Below are 20,803 nucleotides of genomic sequence, written 5' to 3'. Positions count from 1 at the left end.
CACACACATGAAACAGCAATCAGGTACTATATGCTGAGTGGATCAATAACATGAGTGACAACTGAGGACCAGAACCAACCAGTTCGGATTAAAGTACGGTGTATATATATTACATATATATATATATTACATACATATACATATATTACATACATATACATATATTACATATATACATACATGTATATACATATATTACATATATATACATATATACATATATATACATATATTACATATATACATATATATATTACATATATTTATTACACACATATATATATATATATATATATATATATATATATATATACATATAGGTGGCAAAACAGCTGTTAAAGCAGTTCTGTAGAGGGAAAGGAAAAATCCGGTTTGCATTAGGTGACTCAGTCAAAACTGCAGATTAGGACCAGAGCTGATTGTTCAGAGGTGAACTTCTTTGAATTGCTCTTAATGCAGGGGAGAAGATAAATTGCTGTGGCATTTTGGATGGTTGAGAAAAAGTCAAGTACTCACTGGAGGTTTGAACCTGCAGTTTCAGGCTGTATTCGGAAACCGCCTACTACATACTACCAGTAAATGCAGTATGCAGTATGAACTACATACTGCTGGTCATAGTCGCATGCAGTACGGAACTGTCAAGTCGATTTTATTTTGCAATGCGCCCGGCCAGGTTTAGTCGATTTCCAGTTTTGGAAAGCGGAAGCAATAATCCTGCAGGTATTCTGCCCCTGCCTTGTAAAAGTTGGAACAAACCTTGAAATGAGGCCTTGTAGCTCTAATATGAGTGAAGATTCAGTAACCGGGTCGCTTATTTCTCGCCTCAAATGTGTTCAGAAACGGATGTTGGTGGACGGCTGAGGTGAAATAAGTGAACGTTTACGTAAAGTTAATGGCAAACCACCACCAACTCTTTGCATTGTGGGACACAGAATGCGAGGTAGACCGGTCCGATGCACACTGGAGATTTCTTTTTGTCAGAATCAGTACGACGTCCGGGTGTTTTTGACACGCTGCAGATTTTTTGCCTTTGTTTGCATACTGCATACTACATGCTACGTTTTGGCCAGATCAGTACGTACTGCTAGTGTAGTCGGTGATTTCCAATACGTCCTCAGTGTTGAGCTTTCTCCTCCCTAACCAGAAACATCTAGCACTTGCATATTGACAAATGAGGGGGCGAATGGACAGACATGTTTACGCTCAACAGAAGCACTCAATAAACTGAGACACATGAAGTGTGAGGAAGCACATAGCGACGGCCTCACCCGCACAAGAGTGAGGTTAGGACGCTACTAATCCTCCTGACTGGGGCTGGGGCTGTCTTCTCCCAGCTGTCGACACTGGTTTGTTGTCTGGAGGCAGGTTCGGTGCAGGGAGTGTGTTCAGTGGACTGCTGTGGTGCCAGAGCTTCCTGATTGGCTGGTTGACGCTGACTGTGAGTTACCTCAGGAAGAGTCCTGCCATTATTAAAAGACGGTAGCTAATGTTGTTGATGATATACTGATAATGATAATTTGCCTCTTAGCACATCATAGCAAAGAGATTGGAGGAATGTCCAAATCACCTTCTGACTGCATCAGACAAAGGACTTACGGCGTCTGTGGGCGGATAGTTTCGTTTAATTTAGAAGCTGAAATAGTTAACCCTGTAGATGACATTGCCCTGCACCCGTGCCGTGAGGAACCTCGGAGTTATCTGTGAAACTTCCACACAAAAACCAAACTTCAAGGACTGCCTTTTTTCGCCTCAGGTACCTCATCTCAAACAGATGCGGATGCTACAATTCTCTCAGAACTCTCCACACCGTGCAGAGTCGAGGGGTTGACTGAACCAGCCGGTTACAGCGAAGTGTAGCTGACCGTGGTTGTGCTGGCAGTGGCCGTGGTCAGCCACCTGTCAGGGTACTGCTGTCTCAGTACATGTTGAGGCTACTGCTGCAGCCCCTTCAGCATATTAATAACAGTATGGTGTAGACCTGCTCTAAGTGTCTTGAGATAACTTGACCTGAAACATGTGCATTAGAACATGCTTCACACATTGGATCCTTTGAATTAGTATCAAAAGGTAGCCTATTAGAACAGAAATAATTACGTTTGCAGATTTTACTTCCAGGTGTGCAAATAATTCATTTTTAGAGGTGTTAATTGTCGTAGCAGAGGGCAAAGAGGAAAAGAAGACGTTTGAGAGATTTTATGAGAGTATAACCCCATAATATGAGTTTCCAGGTGGTGAGCAGTTCCAGTAAAACATACCAGGAGCAAAAAGGTGAAAAGAAACAATCGAACCCGCTCTTGGTGTCTTTGCCGGTAACAGTCCAGTCGTCCTGGAGTCGGAAGCGGCTCAGGGATTCTTCACTCCCCTAAAAGCTTCATTACGACTTGCTAAATTCTTGCCTCACGACGGACCAAACTTCCTTGGGTTGTAGCTTACAAATGGCAACAAAACTTGCTCCGCCTCTAGGTCCTACCGCTCTTCCCTCACGGTAACTCTGTCCGCTGGGTCACACATAGTCTCACAGGTGTCGACAGTTATTGCCCCGTCCTCTACTGTGCCACACCCACTGCCTCACGGGTGTCAGCAATCCTCTGCTGTGCAGTAAATGAGCAATCTGCTGGCTGCTACGACTTCCACAATCAACATGTCACGCGTGGAGCAATGTCTGTAGTATAAGGAGATGCACACACGCTCCCGGGACCAGCTTGATTTATTGAACTCTGTGTGGCGGGGGGGACCCGCAACCATCACCCCCACCCTAGTGACCTTAGGAGTACTATCCCTTGGCAGCACAGCGCGGTCCGGTTGAAGGAAAATGGCATCGGCAACTCAGCTTACTTAAACAACACAAGGCAGCCCCCTCCCTTAGGCAGGGAGGGAGGACAGCACAGAAACCCACACAGTGTCATAACATGATTCATACAGCAAACTAAAACCATGCGGAATATGTGCTGATGATGCCGTTGACTGATTTTTCACGTGTGGTCATATGTGCTACGTGCTTACTCCACTTAATTAGCTCCCATGAATTAGAAATGCAACTTCTTGTCAGATAGACCTTCTCGGACCGGCCGTCAATTTCATTTTCTTCAAGCGTTTTCAGGCTATCCGTAGTTATCCTCTCTTAACAGCAACTTCTATGCTGATGACACACAACTATATATATATATATATATATATATATCTCCCCGTCCCCTGATGATCTGAGCCCTATTGACACACTGTCAGAATGTATTAATTTATTTTCTTTTTACAGTTAAACAGTGACAAGATGGATATTGTGATTATTGGCTTACTGGGGGAAAGGCTAACGGACAGGAAATCTCTCTTAAATTATCACAGCTATCTCTCACTTTCCAGAGCCACATTGATGGCGTTGTTAAAACCGAATTTTATTATTTAAGAAATATCGCAACGGTAAAGAGCTTTTTACGCCAGGACTACGCTGGAAAAACTAGTCCAGGCTTTTATTTCCAGGCAGCTGGACTGTTGCAAACGCACAGCGGAAGCACATCCCTTTAAGATGAACAGGAAGCGCGTCACACGGTGCGGCGCTGCGCTCCGAAGCTCATCCCACCGACGTGTTTTTATACAAGGGGGTTTGCTTTATGACCCCCCCCCCCCCCCCCCCCCCTCCTCCACTCTCCTCCACTCCACTCCACTCATCATGATCATCACACCGCCGTGTTTCGCGTGAGCAGCCCCGCTCGCCGATTTCATTGGTGCCCCGTGCCCAAGCGGGGATGGGCACGCTTCTGCGGGAGCGAGTGGCACAGCGGTGTCTGGAGAGGGTCTCCGTCGGCGAGAGGGAGCGGAAGACGACGACGACGACGACGAAGAAGAAGAAGAAGAAGGCGCCGTGGAGCAACAACAGGCCTGATGTGGCCAGGTAGCCCGAGAGCCTGTGTAATCACCGGAGAGAGGCGCCGAACAGTGTCGCCGGATGTGTTGTTTTCCCGCTCCAGCTCTGTTTTCTTATGCGGCGCTATTCGGCGCTCATTGCTTATGTTTAATATTTAATCTTCTGTCTTTTTTTTTTTTTTTTTCTAAGCAACAAGATGGGAAGGCGGCAGAGCGCGGTCCCGAGTCCAGAGAATAACAATGAGAAGGTATGATATCTGGTATTCAATAAATATATATCTGCTATTATTTATATCTATATGTATATACAGTGCTTAACAAATGTATCAGACCACCACCCAGTGTAAGGTGTTTGCCCCCGCTGCCCTAAATGAACAGTATTGCTGATGACCAAAATATCTGATGTCTCTGTGATGGTTAATCCACCAGTATGTGCAAGCCAAGCTCTTTTATCAAAATTATGTCTTTAATGGTAAAATATAATTATTGTCCATGAATTCTCAAATTTACTGTTTTACAAAAAAAGCAGAAAAAAATAGTAAAGCACGTTATTATTATTTTTTGATTGAGATGCCAAATGACAGTTATTTACTTGCATTCCTGAACAGAAACATTTGTTTTAGTGGCTGCAAAGAATGAAAGCTGTTATCAGGGCCAAAGGAGGTCGTACAGAATATTAAGATTTGTGGTTAATATATGTGAATAAGGACTATTTAGTTGTTCCAGTTTGTTATTTGCCTAATAAATAACAATACAATTTTTAGTTTGAAACAAGTTTTTGACAGATTTCTCAAATATTTGTGTTTTCTCGTTTTTTATGACAGGTGGTCTAACACATTTGTTAAGCACTGTATATATATATTGTATCTGGTATTCAGGCAGAAATACCAAACATTTGCTTGGAGCTTCTCAGATGTGTGTGTGTGTGTGTGTGTGGGGGGGGGGGGGGGGGGGGGTTCTCTGTTTTATACCACTCCAAACTGAATATGTTGGAATTTCCGGTATCAGAAATGGGAGGAGTTACTAAGGAACGACCGGATTATTAATGAATTGTTTATCGTGAGCTAGTCATTACCTAATGGTTCATTAATATAGTATCTTGTTCTCTAGTAACTCAGTATCTACTACAGTCCTCAGTGGAGTTATTGGGGAACTAATTCATTAGCGATTCATTAATGATCAGGTGGTCCCTGATTTCCTCCTCTCTCTCGTAAGCCTCTGGTAACTCCGCACATTTCTGTGTATTGTGAAGCTCTGAGAAATTGCAATTTTTGAATTTTCAGACTATTCACAGACCAGACGATTAATCGATTCATTAAAAAAACAAAACAAAGGTGAACAGGTTGCAGCATTAGTGCGGCGCGGTGATGTGTTTAAAGAGTGAACATGTGTTAGTGAAAAGTTTCTCTCTGCAATCACAGAGGCTGCCGCAAAGAAGAAAGCACAAGGCTAACACCCCCTCCACCAGACGCAATACCCCTCAACACAGGTGAGACTGACGTTTGTGCAAATCCCATGCCACTCTGTGCTGTGAAGATGATATCATTTACTTCTCCCTCTAGTGCTCAGGGAACAGCAGAGTCCAAGTCCCATCCACCGCCCCCCGCCGAGGACAGGATGGAGCCAAAGGCGCAGCTGGCCGCTCAGCGCTGCAGCCGCAGAGAACACAAGCACACAGGTTTCAGAGGGAGCAGACACACACCAGCCTTCCCCTGCCACCGCCTGTCTGGTTCAAGTCCTGAGGTGCTGGAGAGACTGTCCCCAAACCCAGAGGTAGGGAGTCTGAGTGGCCATGGGGAAGGTGACAGCGACACTGACTTGTCTGAGTCAGAGAGACTTCCTGTGTCGTCCTCTGGTCGGGTCCCTCCACAGCTTGAGCTAAGGCCAGAGGTTATCGAGGCTGAAGACTGCTCCTATCGCAGCCGCAGGCCCAGAGGACGCGGTCATGGTGGTTTTGACTTTCCAGACTTCCTCCCTCCGCCTTTTAACTCATGGAGCCTCAGTCAGCTGGCTGTCTTCTACAACATGGAGGGCCGGGGGGCCCCTCAGCCCAGGCCTGTTGGCCCTTTGGAAAGGTACCTGGACAGGCTGCTGCAGCTGGAGTGGCACCAGATTCAGACTGTCCAGGAGGAGAGTGGGAAGTCGGCGGTGTCGGATGTTATATCCAGCTGCCACAGGCCACCTGCTGCTGCCTCGTCACGCCTCAGCTCCCCAAAGTGCATCCTTCAGTGTCAGCGTGCCTTCCCGCTCACCTTCCTCTCCTCTCTGGCCGGTCACTCCTCCCTGCTCTCCGGGTGTGCCTGCGCTCTCTGCCGCATCCGCTACTCCACCTGCAGCACGTCGTGCTGCCGCTCCGCCCACAGCTCCACCCGCCAGTCCAGACTGAGTCCCATGCTGGAGCACAGGGGGCCCACGTCGTTCCCCAAAAGGAGCTACAGCGAGAGCCGGGTGCACTCCTCAGACCGGGGCTCAGCATCGCGAGCTCAGAGGTTCAGCAGCCCCGTGAGGACCAGCAGCCACCTGAGGAGAATGCAAGCCTCAGGCAACATCCGCAACCCTGTTCAAGGTATTACCCCGAAGCCTCATTCCACTGCCGGGGACTCTAGTGTCGGGGCTGGGAGGGACCGCTGGGGAGCATGCAGGGATGTGTTGGACTACAGGACAGGAGGGTTCAGGAGGAGGAGTGGTTCAGAGCAGAGAAGAGGTGGAGTAGAAAGACCACAAGGTGCATCAGAGAAAAGACGGAGTGGTTCTGAGTGTAGAAGAGGAGGAACTGAGCGGAGGAGAACAGCTGAGCTCAAGGAACAGGAAATAAAACCAGATGCCGTCACTGCAATAATGGACAATTTACCGGGGTCCAAAAATTACCCTCCAAATAAACCAAACCGATCGAAACAGGTCGAATTTGTTACATAGCAGCAGCTTGAAGTTGAAGTGTAATCTGTATGCCGCAGCTACAGTTTAATACTGGATTATGAATGTATAGTTTCAGGCATTTTTCCGTATTTGAACAGGCTGACAGAAAAGTGCAGCAAGATTGTAAATGTATTTCTTTTCACTAGTGGATAAGTTACGTTTCACCAGATGTTTTTTGTCCTCAGCTCGTTCTAGTTTACATTACGTTTAATGCAATGCAGTCAAATCAGCGAGCGCAACAGTGGATGTTTACATGCGCTATTGGTCATACATAAACCTCACACGCATGTGGATATTTATATAAAAGTATTTTTTTACAAGGTTTTGATTCAAATCAACCCAGTAAGCCTTTTGTCAGCACAACACACGATGTATATATTTGTATATTTGTATGCAGGATTTTTCAACAGCCAGTTTTACTTGTGGTTCTGTTTTGGTTTGTCAACAAAATAACTGCATTAAAGTTTACCAAATAACTGGCAAGGTGTAGTTATTCATCACAGGACACATTTTGCATTTTGACTAGTGGAATCACACCATTCATCACAAGGGGTCATAGTCAGAGCTTGAAATGTGCGTTTAATTTTGAAATAATAATAAATAATAAAAGTCCTGTCTTAAAGTGCTAGAATCTGTTGATTGGGTCCGTTTGTTAAATAAAAGGCTTCACAGTGCTGTGGCAGTCACAGTGATGGTCTGACTGATGTGTCTGTGATGGGTATATGAAACACCTAGCAGAAACAACATGCTGATGGTGGCAGCATCATGCTAGGGGTGGAGGGGGGGGGGGTGCCAATTAAATCAAGCAAACTACAAAAAAATCACTCTAAATTCATGTTTTCATGTGACATTTCTGGAAAAAAAAGTGCCTACATGTGAACTTATTACCTTAAAAGCTGTTTAATGTGATATACTGTATATTTGTGTGTGTGCGTGTTATTAGATTAAAAAAAAAGATAAGATAATCCTTTATTAATCCCTCAGCAGGGAAAATTTGCATTGTTCCAGCAGCATACAGAGCCATAAGTAGAGAATCAAGATATAATAAATAAAATCAATAAAGACATATAAAAGAGCTACTAAAATTAAAAAACAACTATAATTTACACATTTACAAATTCACAGAATTAATAAATAAAGGTAAAGGGATTGTACTGGACTGCACATAGAGAGGTGTGGGTATTGCACCTATTTGTTATACATTCAGAAATGTGTGGATTGTGTAATTGTAAGTGTGTGTGTTAGGTCTGCAGATTTGCTAGTTTTGAATGATTTCCAACAAACTTGTTGATATCAAAGAGGTACGCAGGCTACAGCACTTTACTAGTCTCGCTGGCGTAATAATAAACTCTTCGGCATGCAGAGATGGAAGACACGTCCACGCAGGGACTGTTTGTGAGGAATCGTCATTATTATGCGGCTCCATGGCAGTCCGTTCCGTTTCCGGTCGTTGTTTCTGACCGGACGTAATTTTCGTAGCACCTACAGCTGCGATGGACGCCGTATCGCAGCGCGTTTTGGATTATTTGACAGAAGTCGAGGAGGCAGCCGAGGACGTCCTCACCGCTAAACAGCAGGTAACTGAATGCCGGCTCTGTAACGACGAGGCTCTTAACAAAACGCGGAGCCACCAGGGAGGAATCGATGTATCGGAATCGATCGGTGTTAGCACCGAAGCTAACTAGCTAAATTCGCGGTCCACTGCCAGTTTGTTTACGCCACGCACGTTTCCAGGTCGGTGTCTTTATATATGTCAAACGAACAAACCTCTGTGCTGATATTCAGACATTAAAAACTACGACTGAGCAGAGGACGTACAGCCCGACAGAAGTGTAGCTATGACGGCTAGCTGCTACTTAGCGAGCTGTTGGAAGTTAACCGGTACAGTAGCAGACGCATACATGCATGACAGAAGCCACTGATGAGAAATAACGTGACTTTGAGCAATGGAAGCCGGTGGAACAGAAGCGAAACCTGGAAACGGGGCTTGGAACTTTATTGGGCTGCGTTGCGTTGGAACTGTTTCTAATCATTCGTCCACCTCAGTTGTTTTCACAAAGCAGCAACGGATACCAGAGACGCCTTGCAACGGAAATGCATCCTCAAAGGCGACGCAGTTAGTCACGCACAATAGATGACACAGTCCTCATGGCAATATTATTATATTATTATTTCTTATTTTTATATTTTGTACATACCTTTAGTTCTAAATTATGCTATTTTTCTACTCTGGAATGGGAGCACCGGTACTGTACAATTTCCCCCCGGGGATCAATAAAGTATTTCTGATTCTGATTCTGATACTGATTCTGATTACAGTGATTTCCTCCCTGAAACGGATTCACATTTATGTTACAACCCTCTCTGTACCTATTACACATGGCTGTTTACGGCTGTCTATGAAGCTGAGCTTGTCTTTGCTTTTTCACAATCCAATAATAAATAAAAAAAAACAACAAAAAAAAAGCAAATTTGATGTTGCTGCATCACCAACAATGTGGAGAACTAATGTGTGGTGTGGTTTCAGATAGTGGAGCTGGACACAAAGAGAAACGGCAACAGAGAGGCATTGAATGCGCTGAAACAGGAAATGCTGGACATAGGTGGGTGACCCTTCATATTTCAGTCACAGTTATATGTTGTTATATTGGAACAGCGATATCGTGGACACATAGGCGTATCTAATGGAAACAATTCGCAGTGGAGACAACAAGTTGAGTGTCAGGTGTGTAGTTGCCATACCGGTTGTTGATGTCGCCGCGCTTGAAATGATACTAAACACTGCTGTCGTTTGCAGAGAAAGTGAAGGTTTGCTTCGGAAACATGTTCATCAAATTCCCCAAGTTGAAGACGAGAGAGATGATTCAGAAAGGTGAGAAGAAGAAAAAAAATCGCAATGTGTTGGCTAGATTTCCTCTATAACTTTGAATATAAATAGGTCTGTTGTACGCGTTTTGTGGCTGCTTTTTGATATTCGTTTCTCCTCTGCAGACCAAGAGCAGCTGGACAAGGAGATAAACGACCTCCGCAAAGGACTGAAAGCGAAAGTCAATCGTCTCAATGAGATGCAGGGTATGAAGAGTGTTTTTGGCTTGGTTCAGCTGGATACTTGCAACATATGCTCATTGAATGTGCTTATATTCGCTTTCTGTTTACAAACAGATATGTAAAAAAAATGACACGCGGTGGGTTTTTTTTGCCGAACGACAGCCAGGCAACAGTGGCTTCCTGGAGCCTTGTTGTCACTGTGAGATGCTGCACAGAGCGTGCTGAGCGGGCAGGTCTACTACAACATGGATAAACTGCGAATAAGCGGGTTTGCCAAACCGCTCTTGAGTTCAGCTCAATATTGGCCCGCGGAGCAAGAAATAGCGCGTATTTGTCAGTCTCTGATTAAGGTCCTGTAACTTTGACCCAAAGTCTTTTGACCTTCGACCCTTAGTCCTTGGTGCTGTGACAGCTGTGAGGAAAAACAAGTAGAGGGCCACCGTCATCATAAGATACACCTGGAGTCTACGCCGAAAGAGTGTCGTGTCTCCAGTAACTTCTGTTTGTTCTCCGATAGACTCTGAATGTCCCCCAGTGGCTCAGTTGTTGGAAGAGGGAGTAAAAACAGAGCCCAGGTTCCGTGAGATAGCGTATAAACAGGGAGGGGTCGCAAACTCAATAATTATTCCTCTGGTAAAGCAGTGGAAAAGGGGGAAATTTCTTCATGTTATTTTTGGAAAAAGGCCTCAGTCGCGGTCAAAATGCAAGTGGAAACATTTAAGTCGCTGTGATTTTGTGAACGATAGCTCCTTTTGACAGCTCCTCCTATTTGTAAATGAAGTCAAAACAAGTCTCGTGAAAGGTGACCGTGATATTTGTCTTTTTGTTTGTTTGTTTGTTTGTTTGTTTGTTTGCAGGCAAACCTGAGCTGAGAGGCTACAATCTTTCTCCTCTCTCGACCGATGAAATCAAAGCTATTAACAGCCTTTTAAAGAGATGACGTCAGAAGTGCTGAATGTTTCGGAGGACACAAAGTCAAAGACTCGCCTTCACCTCTCAGTCGCGCAGGTGGCACTCATGATGTCTGATGTCACTAAATTCGCCTCCTGGAGGATCGACAGTACGGACGACCTGCCTTTGGGACATTTTCTAAATTCTTGTCAAACATTGTATTCTAGGTCTTAAATCTACAAAAAGCACTGGGGTTTTATTTGCTATTGTACTCTGTACAATATGTGGAAGCATCTTTAAAATGCCCCCCCCACAAGCAGTCAGACAGTCACACAGGTTGTAAACAAGCAGACAGTTTTGCCAGATTAGCTACTGCTGTATTTGGTGGTAAAACTGAAAGTCAGTAATAATCCCTCTTTTCGCAGGAAAACGGATGTTAAGGTCATTAATGATTAATCGGTGATGTCGTTTTCTCTTCCAAGTAAGCAACCTGTCTGATTGTCTCAGGAGTTCACTTTGGCGAGTGTAATATAACCAGTAGAACCAGAGGACCAGAGCTATGAGGGTAAAAACCCAAGTTGCGATAAACTGTAGAAGCAAGATAAAAATGCCCGTTGCTCTGTGGGGTTGGACAGGAGGGTTGTTTGAGTGGGAGCTCGGGCCATGGAGTTGGTGAATGGCCACAAGGTGGCAGTGCAGGTGAACAGCAGAACGGCAGAGCCTTGATTACTCGCAGCCTCACAGCTCACGGCCGGTCTTCAAAGACCCTGGTTTTAATGCAGCACTGTTTATAATAGGCTGTGTAATACACACCAGAATTGGCTCTTGGAAGTTAAACAAAATCCTCAAAACTTTGCAGATGTCCAGAGTGTGTATGTTTTCGTATTGTTTGTAACTTGTTTTTGTCCTTTTTTTTTTTATTTACCATCTTGTCAATAAATGCATTTAATATGTTTGTTATTTTGGTGATGACTTGTATTCACAGTTACTCACACGGGGGGGGGGGTTGCATTGTAATTTGTTGGTCTGACATGCCGTGGAGCATGAGAAGACATGAACAGCCTCAGGCAACGGGAGAAAGGAAGAGACAACAGTCATGTAGCAGGTGTGTGTGTGTGTGTGTGTGTGCAGAGGTGGTGGTGGTGGTGGTTTTGGTTCACTCTCCTCAGACTTGGCTTGCGTGCCAGCGCTCACAGACCGGGGAACCGGCTCTTGGGTGATGAACTCGTGAGTCAAAAGGACGGGAACCTGCTGATCATCTAAGGAGACACGCAACGGTGCTATGTTCAATTCAATTCAATTCAATTCAATTTTATTTATATAGCGCCAAATCACAACAAAGTCATCTCATGACACTTTACAAAATAGAGCAGGTCTAGACCGACTCTTTATAATGTTATTACAGAGTTCCAACAGTTCCCACCATGAGCAAGCACTTTGGCGACAGCGGCAAGGAAAAACTTCCTTTTAAGAGGCAGAAACCTCGAGCAGAACCAGACTCTAGGTGGGCGGTCATCTGCTTTGACCGGTTGGGTTTTAGGGAGAGAGAGAGCGAAAGAGAGAGAGACAGAGACAGAGAGATAGACATAGAGACACAGATAGACAGACAGACAGACAGATAACAGACAGACAGACAGACAGATATGTTAAGAAAGTGACACGCTTTGACACTCGAGCATTTGTCCTCCACCTGTGAAACTACAAATCAAGACGCCCGAGGCTGATGACGGATGACGTGCTGATTTTGTGGGCCTCCACGAGACGACAAGAGCTAAATGATTCACGCCCCCCAAGAGGAATGAAAATAAACCCATAAAATATGTGCGATTATAGTGGGTTTGACAGTGTAGAGCGGAGATGTATCAAAGGCCAAATCTGCTGACTGTGAGTGTGCCTTATTATTCTTCACATGTTCAGAGTGTGGAGGCAGCGCTATTGCTGCAACAGTTGGATTAAAAAGATCTGCAACGAACATATCCAACAAGTGTCGCCCTGCAGGAGAGACATTGACATTTATCTGCCAGCGATCACCCCAAAAAAAAAAATGCAAACTCTAAACTTACCGGGTAGAGAGTAACCTTGACCTTTCCTTGGCTGCGGTTCCTTCCTGCCGTGAGGCCGAACTGCTCAATGGGTGTCTGGAGAAAAGATCTTAATGTTGCCGTCGTTCACTCGTCATCCCAATCTGCAGAGCCGGAGGAATGATTTACCGTTAAGTTGTGGGCTGTTTACCCGCGCAGGAACCTCAGAATATGCGCCACGCCGCAAAAAAAGCCGCAGAGGTGAATATGAAGGGAAGTCGGATCTCGAGGAAGTCGGTTGATGGTCCAAATGTGAGGTGGGCAGATGCGCATTTTTGCAGACTTGGCTGAGACTCGTGTCGGTTAACAATTGTCACTAGTCGCTGAGAGGGTGTGAAGTGAGGAGTCCAGTGTCGCAGTGTTATGCTACAGTGCTATGTCTCATTTTCCCCAGTGATGTCAGTGCAAAGTCTTCAGCGGTCAGCACTTCCAGGTAAAGGGTCCGTACACCCGCATAACCCAAGAGACGTATTATCCACTCACAGCCAGTGGTATCTGTGCTGCTGAGACATCTGCCTATAAGGCCTAAAGTTAATAATCGCTAAACACAACGCCGACGTATCGCCTGTTAAATTTGACGTGGGGGAACTCGTTGGCAAACTGTTGCTCATTCCCACATCGAGCTGCTTCAGCAACGTGATCGTTCGTTTGGAGTCGCGTTTGAAAGGAATCTTAACTAAATGCATTGAGTTGTGGGCTGGAAAGATAAGCAAAGGCGGTCAGCGCTAATGCCGGGTGGAAATATGCACCCGAGACGCACTGAGGACGCACCGCATTTGGATGGTGGTCTGGGCCGCATGTGGCCGCGTTCTTTTAGCAGTCTGCGCGCGCGGAAGTTGTCCTGGGCCGCATTGAAGGGCGGTTCTGTTAATGCTAGCTGACTCTCCACCGCAGTGAGAGCCCAGAGCACTGGGGGCAGTCAGCGGGTCACTTTATAAAGCTCTCTGTCCATGAGGAAACTCCGTAAATCAGAAAGAGTTGAGGCAGAGCAGCCCCCCCCCCCCAACAGAATGAAGCTATAAAGTTGTGCGTTTTTGTACAGTAATCAGCTCCAGCAAGCATCTCATGTTTTTCCAACCTACTTCTTGCAAATGGAAATGCAATGTGCGTTTATTTGCACGTGGAGCGGGGGAAGTGAGATCCGGTCACAACTGGTCGCTCGAGACGCGTATTAATTGCCAGGTGTGCGAAGGACCTGGAACTGTCCGCTTGAGATCGGATCGCCCAGGACGCACGTTGATGCCAGGCTATAAAAATCGACAGCAGTGTCTCTTTCTGGACACAGTGTCCCAGTTACTTTCAGTAATCCACAGACACCACCGTATACAGTTTTCATTGAGAACCGTTTTCCACCGAACAACCTTGTGTTGTGGGTGAACTGACCCGATGAGATTTTCTAAATAAGCAGACAGGGACAATTCACGCGGAGGAGTAAGACTCCTTGGCCAGCGCTACCCGAGACAGTCGAGTTTCATAGCAGCTAATGAGAAGCTGAAGCTGATCTACATTTGAAGCCTGCCAGTGTTGTCTGTGTGTGTGTGTGTGTGTGTGTGTGTGTGCGGTAGGTGCTTCGCATTCCCTGGCAAGCCAGCAGCCTTTTGACAGCTGTGCTAAAACCTCACAGATGGTGTTTAGACATAAATCAGAAGCAGTCCCGTAAAGCCCTTCGCTCCTACTGTGTGTGTGTGTGTGTGACTTTTTTTTTTTGTCCCCTCTGCATGTGGCCTTTCGGTTCAGTCCCGCGAACAAGTTCAAATGGGACGATGAACTGCTCTGTCTGTCGCCACGTTCTGAACATATCAACAGTCATTACAGTGCTTTCATAATTTCCTACATATTTTTTTAGTCATATTTTTTTTTTTTTTCATCATTTTTGCTTCAGATGTAAAGTTCCAGGTTCCGTGTTTCCCCCAAGCGGTGCAGTCAGTAAGTCCCCGTCTCTGCGGATGTAAAGTTCCAGGGTTGAAATCCCCAGGTGCCCCAAGTCCTACTCGCCAACAATGTGGCAATTCCTGCATGTGATTTTTCAAGCGCTCATTGAGGTTATACCAAGTCGAAGATTGCCTATTGTGCTTAGACCCCGTGTGGAAAAAAAAAAAATCATAATTATGAGATTTTATTTCTCAATATTCACAAAATCCTATTTCCTCGTCAGAAACCGCGAGGCCAGTCATTCCAAAACTTAGTCCGGATCACCTACAGACTTCACTGATCTTAAGTTGTTAAACACATTTCTATAGGCCAGTCTTTTTCACTTATACAAGCCAATCCATTTTGACACTTCAAGTGCTTCTGACAGTAGATTTATACACCTGAACAGAGCCCCGGCATATAGTGACGGCCACCATTCATTGTTTGAAAGAACATCAAGAGTTTCGCTTCTTGTCAGTTAAATGAGAAACAAGCATCCAAAAGCTCGCAGTCTGCTTAAACCCTGATCGCGGGCCACGTTTCTATCCTGTTGTTCTTTCGCATTCCCGTCCCAGCTTGGTTTGGTGTGAAGCTTCAGCTCTGTAGCCCCACTGGAATGTCTGAGGAAGGGGCAGGTAATGCTCGCTGATAATGTTTGCAGTCCATGTGAAGAGACCATATTATTCCCCCTGACTGGCAGTAAGTCAGGTCTTACGCCGAAAGACTCACCCAGCTAAGGTTTCCTTTCCCTGTTTTTATTTCCTTCCCTCAGGAATGGTCCTTGAAATCTCCTGTGAGGTTCGACCAGATATAGTGTTAAGGAATAGCCTGACAATAAGCGCAGTGATGCCTTGAGAAACACGAAGCACATTTCCAATCACGTCCATCGTGTTAGGTTTGATATCACAAAACATCAACGCGTGAAGCTTCCCACTTGCGTCTTTTCCTTATTTTTGAATCCCTCCCCACCAAAGACGCGAGGCGAGAGGAAACAAGGGAACACGTTTTTTTAGACAAATGTCATCACCCGACTGCCATCTGAAGCGACATCAGTTGCGGATGATGACAGCACAGCTGGATCTGCTGTTACTCAGCTTCAACGCAGAGTTATTTGATGGTCTGGGGAATTTTACATTATAAGAACTGTCCAGATAACAATAAAGGCACACAGTTACCACCGCCAGCGCAGCTGTGTTCTATTTCGTATAGGCTTCGCCCTCTAAGGCTATCGCTAGTGGGTTTATCCCTCGTGTGCGTGCGCAGCACTGAAAAAACTTTAGTCCACGTCCGCCTGTTGTATGGGCTTCACCTTGGTCTCACCTCATTTATAAATTTGACTGAGAGCCGGACAATCGGCTCCCATTTTTCGTTCAGCAAACTGCCAGCACAGAAAAGCAAAGTACATCTAAAGAGTGAGAAGACGGATTCAGCTATGTCTTTTACGGAAAGTGGGATCCATGTTTCCCCGGTGTGCCAAACCGGCTACATCATGAGCTTCCACCTGCACCGGCCTGGCTCTCACGCCCACAAGCCTCGTGCCCCTACTGTGCCCACCTGCCCAAGGCCGAGAGGCAGCGGAGAGCATACTTCCATCCACGGTTCTCCATGAACCTGTGGAAGAGCCGAAGCTTGGCGGCGACCCGCTGGCCTCCAGTGCAATTCTGACCCTGTGTGCCTGCATGGCTGTCTCCACGGCTCGGACTGCGGCATGGCAGACAATGGTCCATAGACACATCTGGTTACAACAATCTGCCACCTCCTCGAGGCTCCGAGCAGCCGGGATGGGTGGACACCATGAAGTCGGTGTCTGAGGAAGCATAAAATAATACACTACACGTCACCTGGGCTCAGCCTCCTGAGCGCTCCTCCGGTCAACGGCGGGACCGTCGGGACCATCGCCAGCGGCACAGACATCCCTTAGTAGCCGCCGGGGCTGCGCCTTGCCCCCCTGCTCCAATCCAACCTCAGAGGAAGCAGAGCCGGAGGCAAGGACGGGTTGTGGGGGGGTTGTGTGTGTAAATGTTACCAACAACTGTTTTCTATTAAAACACAAACATTCTCCCATAAGGATCAGTTTTCCTGTGGAAAAACAGTCCAAGCCCGACTCTTCCGATTCAGTCGCAGTTGTCAGACACACCCCCCCCACACTGTGTGAGCTGGCAACCTTTAGCCTCTCGGCGAACAGGCAGTCATTGAAGCAGCACACTTCCTCTGTCACTCACTCCAGCACAGTGTGTGATGATGAGCCCACAAGTGCCGTCATCACGCCTTGTGTGGCTGGTACAGACACGCCTCTGTGTTGAACACAGGGGCAGACATCAAGTCGAGGGGAGGTCCTCATCAGGGAGACTGGAGTCTCCATTCTGACCTTGGCCAACAGGTTCAACGAGGCGACAGTGGATCTGACAGTGGGGTGGATGCGTTTGCGTACCGTCCATGGCCCAGGGTCAACAATCCTGTCATCCCAGGAACAACGTCTCACTCTGCTATCAGAGCTGCAGGAACTCCTGTTGAAAAACGCCATTTGCAGGGTTCCTCGGGGGACAGGAATATCAAGGGTTCTACTCCCGTTATTTTCTGGTTCCGAAGAAGACGGATGGAGTGAGACCTATCCTCGATTTGTCACTGTTCAACATATCGATAATGGGAAGACCCTTCCACTTCCAAGCTGACGATCAAACAGGTGCCGGAAAGTGTTCACCAGGGAGACTGGTTCACTTCCACAGACCTAAAAGACACGTATGTCCACGTCTCCATCATCCCAAAACACAGGAAATTCCTTGGTTTCTCACTCCAGGGGGTGCAGGCCCCATGCACTTTTTCCAGATGTGTGGAGACGGCTCTGGAGCCGCTGCGCAGGATGGGGACGAGAGTGTTTTTCTACCAGGACGACCTGTTGTTGCTGGCTCACTCCAGGGAGGAAGCCACTTTACAGACGTTGAATGTGTTATCGCATCTGTTGAACCTTGGCTTCACGACATACTGGAGGAAGAGCTCTCCCCTCCCCTCCCAGTTGGTCGTCTATCTGGGAGTGGAATTGGACTGCCAGCAGAGAGTGGAGGCATCGACGGCTCTTCTGCATCGTGTAACACCTCACAACACCTGACAGCCTTCTGACCCAGTAGGGTTTAATTCATTCCCAGCCTCCATCCCCTCACGCAGAATGTCAGATATTCTACTGTGCGGTGCCACTTCAGGGCGTTTGGGTCTCTGTCGTGCGGCGTTCTGCATGACGCAGTGGCTGGGCGTGGAATTTTTATTGTTTTCGTTTAGTGGAGTAGGGTGTGGTTGTGCTTGTGGTACCAAACGGACCCAGTGAGGCATAGACTACATCCTGCTTCACCCTTAACCCACTAGCGATAGCCTTAGAAGGGTTAGGGTTAGGGTAACCCTAAATAGAATGTTAGTTACTCCAGATTCTATGAGTGTAGATACAGCCGTCTAAGCTCTGGTTCCTTTAATAGCTGAAGAAAAGTTATTTTTGGGAGCTGATTGTACGGTCTCAGTCGAATTTATACCCAAGATGAGACCGAGGTCAAGCCCACACAACAGGTGGGCTTGGACTAAAATGCGCAGCACTGAAGAACGGATACCGCGAGTGGATAAACCCACTGCGGTAGAAATGGACTCAGATGGAGGGCAGGAAGTCATGAATCCATGTACTGCGCAAACTGAAATGGAGGAAAGGGACTACACAAAAGGGTTGGATGAACCTGCACACAGCAGGTATTGTCACAAACCTGAAACACACACTGAATGTGATCTCTACATAACGAAGCAAAGCAATGTTTCCCATGACCTGACCGATGTGGAGGCGGTCAACATCACAAATGACCTCGTCCTCCAGACCTCCTGCTACACGACGTCTAGCCAGATAAAAGGTGTACAAGAGTTTTGAGGCTTATAACTATTTTGTGTGCAGTTGGGTCCACAACCTCGGATCCAAAGTAGTAAACGACTGCCCGGGTGAGTCTTTTTATTGCTATTTCAACTCCAATATGTACACAGATGCACCACTGGTGCCAGGCTACTAGAGTAAGACCTATTTACTAGGTCAACCATTCCAAGAGGTCTGGTGAAACGCCATTACCTGGCAAATGCTTTAGTTGACAGTTGAAGTTAAAAATTGCAACAACTGATTGCCTCAGCCTTTATATCTATACATCTATCTGTCTATCAAGGATTAAGAGTTTAACTGAAAAGAATTATCTTATTTGGTTATTGAGAAATGTATTGGTCTTGTTTAACAGACAAGTTTATTTGTGCATCAAACTCCAGTTTCAGTTTTGAGTTGTAATTCACAAGGTCAAGTCTCTTGATTTAATGTCAATTGAGTCACAATATTAAAAAAGGAAGTATAAGTTCTTAAAGTTCCAAAACAAAGCAGCCTGTCAGCTGTTTGTGTTGTATTTATTTATTTGAATAATTAATCTTTCTCAGGAAATATGGAATTGCTTTTCTCCCTCCTTTCTACCAACATATGCAGATTGTCATACATACATACATACACGCTTTCAGATTCCTGCTCCCCCAGTTGTGATGATAGACTTTTCATTGGCAAAATCTACAAAGAAAAAAAACTAGATGATGCCATTGCAGGGAGGATAGGTGAGCAACACACACTTGAGCGTCCTACAGACCAACGTCCAAGAGTGAAGCGAGGATCAGAGGTACATACTCTGTAGAATCTGTCCCAAAATCTGTGTGCAAACTACCTAAACCACTATCTGTGTATAGGACGCCAGGGACACCGCAGCTACCTCCAACAGAGTTGCAGAAAGCATGCAAGGATTACAGACGGACAGGAAGAACTAACACAGTCCCTGTGACTGGCAGTGGAGGAGGAGACTAGAAACCAGAGCTCATCAACAATGTGGTTTAGCCAGAGCAGAAAGGATAACAGCAATCGAAACTGAAGCAGGTTCTACAGACTAGTAAAGACTAGTCTGTAGAACCTGCAGCCATCAAAATCCAGTCCATATGCTACCCAGAGGCCGACAAGCTCTCTACAGCTACGGCAAGGTATTTATTAGGGAAAAGTCAGGGCTAGGTAAGATCTGCAATTGACCTTGTTATGACACAAAGGTTAGGGTTCTCTTTTTCTTTTGCTACTTACTTATATGCAAATAATATGAGGCAACTGCCAGAAAACAGTGTGGACCACAAGGGTCTCTTCTGTATGGACGGTGGACTTATATACATATATGGAACTGGGATTCATGAGATAAAGGTAAAGGTTATTTCTGTTCATTATAGACATGTACTACCCAATTACCATTCATGTTGTAACTACGCATAAATAACGCAGTAGAGCAGGTATGACGGCATCATGACATGTGACTACTGGGATTCATAGGTTCACTGCACTGTCGCACGGGAGGTAGAGCAGGGTAGAAGTGTCCCCCGAAGTGTCCTTGAGCAAGACACTGAACCCAAAGTTGCTCCCGATGGAGGCCAGCACCTTGCATGGCAGCTCCGTAGCCATCGGTGTGTGAATGTGTGAATGAGACTCAGTTGTAAAGCGCTTTGGGAACCGTGAAGGTTGAAAGGTTGAAGGTACTTCTAGTGCCCACACTGCAAACAAGATGAGGTCAATCTACGCCTGTGGGGACGGGGACGATATGAAACTGGACAGGAGCAAAGGCTATAACTACCAAGTACAGTACAAGTGTGAGGTAGTCATAAAGCCCCTGCCTTTATGACTACCTCGTAATGCATTCATTTGTCCACACAGCAAAATTGCATATCTATTTAAATATTACAAATAATTTAAAAAGAATAATTCCAGAATTTGGTATTTTCTACCTCATATGCAGAGAGCTGGCTATTCCCCTTTGTCAAAGCTAGCATCTTCAATAAAGCGCAGTAAAATCCTACACTATCCCCGACATCAAAGCCCCGGTCTGCTAGAACAATGTCTCCAGGCAACTCATCCTTCTTAATCGGCAATCAAATTAGAAGGCCTTTCAATGGAAACAGTCCACTGCCACTGCAACCTTGCATCCAAATGCGTTGAATAGCGCTGTCCTGTATTCCAGGATTTAGCCAAGTTTGAATAAAGAAAGTTGTTTATGGTTCTTTTGTTGAACAGACCTAGA

The 20,803-nt window shown here is 45.9% G+C and overlaps 2 protein-coding genes across 2 annotated transcripts; both read left to right on the top strand.

Moving 5' to 3' along the window:
* The first annotated feature begins 3,740 nt into the window (after positions 1-3,740).
* Positions 3,741-7,390, top strand: LOC139282890 (serine/arginine repetitive matrix protein 4-like). Its single transcript, XM_070902794.1, has 4 exons — positions 3,741-3,886; positions 4,049-4,106; positions 5,280-5,347; positions 5,421-7,390. The coding sequence occupies exons 1-4, from the start codon at positions 3,741-3,743 to the stop codon at positions 6,772-6,774; spliced, it is 1,626 nt and encodes a 541-aa protein (XP_070758895.1). The 3' UTR covers positions 6,775-7,390.
* An 871-nt stretch (positions 7,391-8,261) lies between these two features.
* pdrg1 (p53 and DNA-damage regulated 1) lies at positions 8,262-11,666 on the top strand. Its single transcript, XM_070902987.1, has 5 exons — positions 8,262-8,351; positions 9,302-9,377; positions 9,572-9,646; positions 9,766-9,846; positions 10,680-11,666. The coding sequence occupies exons 1-5, from the start codon at positions 8,268-8,270 to the stop codon at positions 10,760-10,762; spliced, it is 399 nt and encodes a 132-aa protein (XP_070759088.1). The 5' UTR covers positions 8,262-8,267; the 3' UTR covers positions 10,763-11,666.
* The last annotated feature ends 9,137 nt before the right edge of the window (positions 11,667-20,803 follow it).

This window comes from Enoplosus armatus, chromosome 3 (assembly GCF_043641665.1).
Source record: "Enoplosus armatus isolate fEnoArm2 chromosome 3, fEnoArm2.hap1, whole genome shotgun sequence".
Classification (NCBI taxonomy): domain Eukaryota; kingdom Metazoa; phylum Chordata; class Actinopteri; order Centrarchiformes; family Enoplosidae; genus Enoplosus; species Enoplosus armatus.
Note: the sequence above shows the minus strand (reverse complement) of the source record. Positions and strands in the feature narration are given on the sequence as shown.

Bases quoted from the DNA above. Each gene is read 5' to 3' on its own strand.
- pdrg1 (XM_070902987.1), top strand. From the start codon at position 8,268: ATGGACGCCGTATCGCAGCGCGTTTTGGATTATTTGACAGAAGTCGAG. The intron at 8,352-9,301 runs GTAACTGAATGC...GTGTGGTTTCAG, and splicing joins TCCTCACCGCTAAACAGCAG to ATAGTGGAGCTGGACACAAA. The intron at 9,647-9,765 runs GTGAGAAGAAGA...TCTCCTCTGCAG, and splicing joins GAGAGAGATGATTCAGAAAG to ACCAAGAGCAGCTGGACAAG.
- LOC139282890 (XM_070902794.1), top strand. From the start codon at position 3,741: ATGGGCACGCTTCTGCGGGAGCGAGTGGCACAGCGGTGTCTGGAGAGG. The intron at 4,107-5,279 runs GTATGATATCTG...CTGCAATCACAG, and splicing joins CAGAGAATAACAATGAGAAG to AGGCTGCCGCAAAGAAGAAA. The intron at 5,348-5,420 runs GTGAGACTGACG...TTCTCCCTCTAG, and splicing joins CGCAATACCCCTCAACACAG to TGCTCAGGGAACAGCAGAGT.